The sequence below is a fragment of the Arachis ipaensis genome, chromosome B04, assembly GCF_000816755.2.
Source record: "Arachis ipaensis cultivar K30076 chromosome B04, Araip1.1, whole genome shotgun sequence".
Taxonomy (NCBI): Eukaryota; Viridiplantae; Streptophyta; class Magnoliopsida; order Fabales; family Fabaceae; genus Arachis; species Arachis ipaensis.
This window is the reverse complement of record NC_029788.2, coordinates 40,353,530-40,359,824: the sequence shown is the minus strand read 5'-3', so window position 1 is coordinate 40,359,824 and position 6,295 is coordinate 40,353,530. Positions and strand designations below refer to the sequence as shown.

The 6,295-nt window shown below is 33.2% G+C and overlaps 1 protein-coding gene across 1 annotated transcript; it reads left to right on the top strand.

Annotated features, from left to right (window-relative positions):
* On the top strand, nucleotides 753-3,964 carry LOC107636411. The gene is made up of 2 exons (XM_016339923.2): nucleotides 753-1,056; nucleotides 1,997-3,964. The coding sequence occupies exon 2, from the start codon at nucleotides 2,003-2,005 to the stop codon at nucleotides 3,962-3,964; it is 1,962 nt and encodes a 653-aa protein (XP_016195409.1). The 5' UTR covers nucleotides 753-1,056; nucleotides 1,997-2,002.

Here is a 6,295-nt window from a genome sequence, read left to right as displayed (position 1 = left end):
ATTTGTTTTTATTAAAATTAAAAAATTTAATATAACTTTATATATTAATAAATATATAAATTTATTTAATTTTTATATATTTATATTTGTTATAATATTTTTAAAATTAAAAAACTATTATTAAATATAAATATTATTAGTTGTGCTTATTGAAAATTATTTTTAGTTTAATTTATCAAAAATAAATACTAAAAATTTATTTAAAAATTATCTTCTAAAAAATAATTTAATAAATTATTTTTCAAGACATAAACTTTATAGCCAAAATTTCATGCATCTATTAGATTCGAATTAGGGGAGACGAAACAAATATGTAAATCGAAGTCAATCCATTTAATTTATTAACATTCTAACCATGCACTTAATTCGAATCCACTTGATTCGAATTTCATTCCATTAACGTTTTTCACCTGATTCGGAAGGATTCGATTTACTACGTGTTTCATTAAATCGAATTTAATCAATTCGATTTATATAGAAATATCCTTTTAGAATTTGACTTGTATTTTCTGATTATTTGAGACATTCAGGTAACATTGATGTGTATTTAGTTTATTGAGGTGTTTTGCCCAAAAAATTAAATAACTCATAAAAAATTTATTTTTATTTTTATTTTTTATTTATTAATAATTTATTATTTATAAAATTGTTATTCTTTATTTTAAATTTATGATTTAAAAAACATAAAAATTAATTTTTTATTCTTACCCATCCTGATCTGAAAGAGCCCCAACGTCTCTCTCCCTTAAGCTCTCTCACCTTGCTCACGCCACCTCTCCCTCCAGCTCTCTCACCTCGCTCACACCACTCTCTCCCTCAAGCTCAGTCGCCGCCGCCAGTTGGTTAGCTTTCTTCACTGTCACCGTCTCACACCCAGCCGCGGAAGAAGGTTCCGGCGCTCTCTGTCTCGTCATCCCCTCGTCCACAGAAGCACGCCGTCCCTGCCGCTGTGCAAGTCGTCACCGACAGCAGAGTAGCAGGTCCCGGTGGGCGGGTCTTCATTCGTCGTCTTACTTTGAGCCTCGCCGTCAGCTTCTTGCGGCGCACCCCGATTTGGTCAGTTCCAATATAATTAATTTCCCCTTTCTTTTTGTTTTAGTTGTGTTGCTGTAATTCATCAATGTACTTTGATGATGTCGTTGAAAATTGAATTTGTTGCTGATATTTGTTTTTGAAACCTTTTGAATTTGTTGCTGTTATGAAATGATCACTCAAATGTGTTCATGGCTGAAATAATTTGTTACTGATTGAACTTGAATGCACTTTGATTTTGTTGTTGAAAGTCGAATATGTTGCTGAAATTTGTTATTAGAACTTTGAATTGGTTGCTGTTCCAAAATGATTACTTAATTTTGTTCATTGCCGAAAGAATTTGTCACGGATTGAACTTGAATGCAACTTGATTTTGTTGTTGAAGGTTGAATTTTTATTGAAAGTTGAATGTTCTGCTGAAATTTGTTGCTGGAACCTTGAATTTGTTAGTGTTCTAAAATAAAATGATCACTTAAATTTACTTTCTTGCTAACTGATTGAACTTGAGTTTTTTGCTGTCTTGCTTCATATTGTCATAAATTTTAAGTTCCTATTTTCTTGATGTTATGATAGTTCTGTCAATCTTTTGGATTCTTATTATATTAAAAGATATAACTGATATTCTGATTATTGAACCCGGCATATCTCTGTACTTTTTAACCTCATGAGTTGAAGTTCTTGGCATGAGATTAATGATACCCAATTGTTTTTGGGCTTTCTAATGGTTCAAATTATTTATTACAATTTCCTTCAAGCTTTGTATATTATCTTTTTATGATTTATATCTTTATTTTCAAATTGAATGTATTAAGTTTGTTACTTTATAACTTGTAGAAGGGGTTATTTAATGTGATTGTGAATAAAAACACGCATTAATGAAATTTAGGAAAAAAATACACGAGACTATGTGATTTATATGCATGTTAAACATTGGTATTACAACTAAAATGAAACTTTAGTCCAGATAATCATGGCGCCTGATAGGAGTTGGATGTCACGAAGGCAAGATTGCACTGGTCATCTAAGTGAGGAATTTAAGAAAGGTGTTATGGAATTCGTAGATTTTGTAGAAAGAAACCCGACAGTCATTGATAGTTTAGGTCGCATTCTTTGTCCATGCACAAAATGTAAGAACAGGATTAGGGATGAAATATTTTGGGTCGAAAAGCATTTGTGTGATCGTGGGTTTATGGAGGGTTATATAAACTGGACTGCTCATGGTGAGGAAAGATGGGTTGAACAGGACGCAACAAATGTTACCCAAGAACATGAAGAAGAGATTACAAATCCATATGTAGACATGGTTATTGATGCTGCAGGTGATAACTTAAACGTAATGGAAGGTTTAGAAGAGGATCCAAATCCATCAGCGTCGAAGTTTTATAAGTTGCTGAGGAGTGCTGACGAACCTTTGTGGGATGGCTGCACCAAGCACACAATATTGTCAGCTGTAACCCAGCTAGTGAACTTGAAATCAGAATTCAACATGAGTGAGAGTTGTTATAATCGAATGGTTGCCATAATCAAGAGCATGCTCCCAGAATCAGAGAAGTTGCCAGAAGATTTCTACCGGTCAAAGACAATGATTCAAGAATTGGGATTAGGATATGAGAAAATTGATGCTTGTCCTAATCACTGCATGCTATATTATAAAGAAACAAGTGACAAGACTAGTTATGTAGCCTGCACAATGTGTGGACACCCACGATTTAAGCCAAAGGCAGGGGATACAGTTAATAGCAGTAGAGATGTGCCATACTCAATATTGAGATATTTTCCTATTACTCCAAGACTTCAACGTTTGTTTATGTCTAAAATTACTGCGCAATATATGAAGTGGCACGTGGATGGAGTACGCCACGATGAATCGGTTATCACACATCCGGCTGATGCTGATGCTTGGAAACAATTTGATGCCACCCATGAAGTATTTGCCCAAGAACCTAGAAATGTTAGGCTTGGACTCTGCACTGATGGTTTTAATCTATTTTCTGGCTCGAAGACTCCATACTCATGTTGGCCTGTGTTTGTTACACCTTACAATCTTCCTCCAAGTATGTGCATGAGAAGAGAGTACATATTCCTCAGTCTGTTGATCCCTGGACCGAAGTCTCCCGGAAAAAGATTAGATATTTATCTTAGACCGCTGATTGACGAGTTAAAGGTTTTGTGGGACAATGGTGTTACTACTTACGATGCATGGGAAAAGAAAAATTTTAACATGAAGGCAGCATTATTGTGGACTATAAGCGATTTTCCGGCTTATGGAATGTTGTCTGGTTGGAGTACTCACGGCCGACTTTCATGTCCGATTTGCATGAAGAACACTAAATCGTTTCGACTACAACATGGTGCTAAACCCTGTTGGTTTGATTGTCATCGACAGTACTTGCCTGTTGGTCATGCATTTCGTCGTGATCGATATTCTTTTAAAAAGTCAATTGTGGAAAAGTCTTTTCCACCAAAACGAATGAGTGGAGTTGAAATCTTAAATGAGTTGGACAAACTCGATGAAGCTAACTTTGGGGCAAATTCGAGAGGAAAAAATGGTGGCTTTGGTACCATTCATAATTGGGTGAGAAAAAGCATATTTTGGGAGTTGCCTTATTGGTCAACTAATTTGATAAGACACAATTTGGACATTATGCACATTGAAAAAAATATTTTTGACAACATCTTTAATACTGTTATGGAGGTAAAGGGAAAGTCAAAAGACAATGCGAATGCAAGAGAAGATTTGAAGCTAATATGCAAACGCCCTAACTTGGAGTTGGTATTCGAGAATGGAAAATACAAAAAACCAAAAGCCACATATGTCCTAGATTCTCAACAAAGGAGGATAGTATGTGAGTGGATAAAGCAATTAAAATTTCCGAATGGTTATGCATCAAATATTTCACGATGTGTTAATCTAGCGGATGGGAAGATATAAGGAATGAAGAGTCACGACAGTCATGTTTTCATGGAAAGACTAATTCCGTTGGCATTTCGAGATGTGTTGCCAAAATCCATATGGGGAGTGCTAACAGAGCTCAGCTTGTTCTTTAAAGAAATTTGTGCTACTGAAATACGCCCTGATGCTGTGGAGAAGGCAGAGATTTCCATTATTAAAACAGTTTGTAAGCTAGAAAAGATTTTTCCGCCGGCTTTCTTTGATGTGATGGAGCATTTAGTTGTCCACATTCCCTATGAAGCTAAGGTTGGAGGACCTGTGCAGTATCGATGGATGTATCCATTTGAAAGGTGTATGTTATACTTAAAACGAAAAGTTCGAAATAAGGCAAGAGTTGAAGGATCTATTTGTGAAGCATATATTTTGGAAGAAATTTCAAACTTTACTTCCATGTATTTTGAGTCAACAGTACAAACAAGGCGGACTCAAGTTCCCAGGAACGATGATGGTGGTTCAAATATGGATGAGAATCACTTGTCTATTTTTAGATACCCATGCCTTTCCATCGGGCGAGGTTCAAAAAAATACTTAACTGATGAAGAGCTTCATATCGTCCACACATACATTCTTGTCAACTGCGAAGAAATAGAACCTTATCTCCAGTAAGTTAGAACTAGTTAATATATTCATATTATATACACACTAATTTTACAACTAAATTGAATGTTAATTGATTACTTTATTTATTAGACAATTTAAGGATTCCCTGAAAGAGTTAGATCCAAATATCTCCGACGATGAAATACTAATTGCCCGCGATAAAGACTTTAGTAGATGGATAAAGAATCAGGTGAGTGATTTTTGAAGTTAAATATTTATAACAATTAAAATTATTTGTATTGCAAGAATGTATAACTTTCAATTGTTATTATATTCATTTGTAGGTAGATACAGGTCACATTGAAAGTAGAATGATTCAACAGATAGCTCATGGTCCTTCCAAGTCTGTCACTTCGTATAACGGCTTAAAAGTTAATGGATATAGATTTCATACTAAGGATCACGACAAAAATAAAGCTACTATGAATAGTGGAGTATGTGTTAAAGGAAATATTTATGGGGAAAATGACTTAGACTACTATGGCATTCTTGAGGAGATCTTGGAACTGTCATACTTAGGCTATGGAAATACTGTATTTATCTTTCGATGCTGCTGGTTTGACCCAATTAATGGAGTAAAAGTTGACGAGAGATATGGGTTAGTTGACATAAAGTATAAATCAAGACTACAATCAAACGAGCCATTTGTTTTGGCTGAGCAAGCACAACAGGTATATTACACAAAATACCCACATAGTGGGTATAAATCTAGTGGGGAATGGTGGGCGGCTTGTAAAGTCAGAGCCAAGCTCTTTATGATTGAGACTTTGCATGATCCAGATGAAGAACCCAACAATGAGCATGCTGATAGTAATGATTTTTATCAGGAAAGTGTATCTGATTTAAGAGCGCAAAGTGTTGTTTTGGAGGATGAAGTTATTACATTGTTTGATGCAAATGCTCCAATGGAAGAAGTAAACGTAGAAGATATAAATTGTCCAATTGACACTTTGCTCAATGATGAGCTCATCAACGATGATGAAGATTTTGATAGTGAGGATAGTGAAAGTGTCAGTTCCGAAGATGAGAATGAAGACTAATTTCGTATAGATTTGGTTTGTTTGCTGGAAAATCAGAATTGCAAATATTTTGCTTGATAGATGAGATTGTTGGTGGGGGGAAAGAATTGGCTAGAGCTCTAATTGGATAAAAAATTAATTTTATTTTTTTTGTTAATATAATTTTTTGTTTCAAAACTATTTGATAAGTATTTTTTTATTTTAATATTAATGTGATCTTATTTATATCATATTTTGTTAAAATTAAAATTATTATAAAAAATCTTTAAAATGTTAAATTATAAAAGCACACAATAAAAAGGTAATATAAAATTGTCCTAGTTTAAAGTTCTAGATAATATACGAGGTGAAATATTTGATAGAGTAGATTTTTATTCTCAAATATGCTTAAATATATAAAGCGTATTTTTAGAATGATAATGCTTCTATTGTATTTCTTTAAAAGCTTTGAATGTCGTCTATTAATTTATAATACAATTAATTTAATTTAATTTAATCTATAGTTGTTTTAATTGGACTTTATACTTATTGAGTCATATTTTTTTTAACAAAAAAATAACTATGAAGTCATTTTTATGTTTTTACAAAGGGACATTCATTATGTCATAATTTTAATAATTAATGTAAATTTTAAAAAATTGAATAAATTTATATTTATTTTGATTACATTCAAGAGTAAATGATATGAATT

Excerpts from the sequence above, each read along its gene's own strand:
- LOC107636411 (XM_016339923.2), top strand. The coding sequence starts at position 2,003 with ATGGCGCCTGATAGGAGTTGGATGTCACGAAGGCAAGATTGCACTGGT.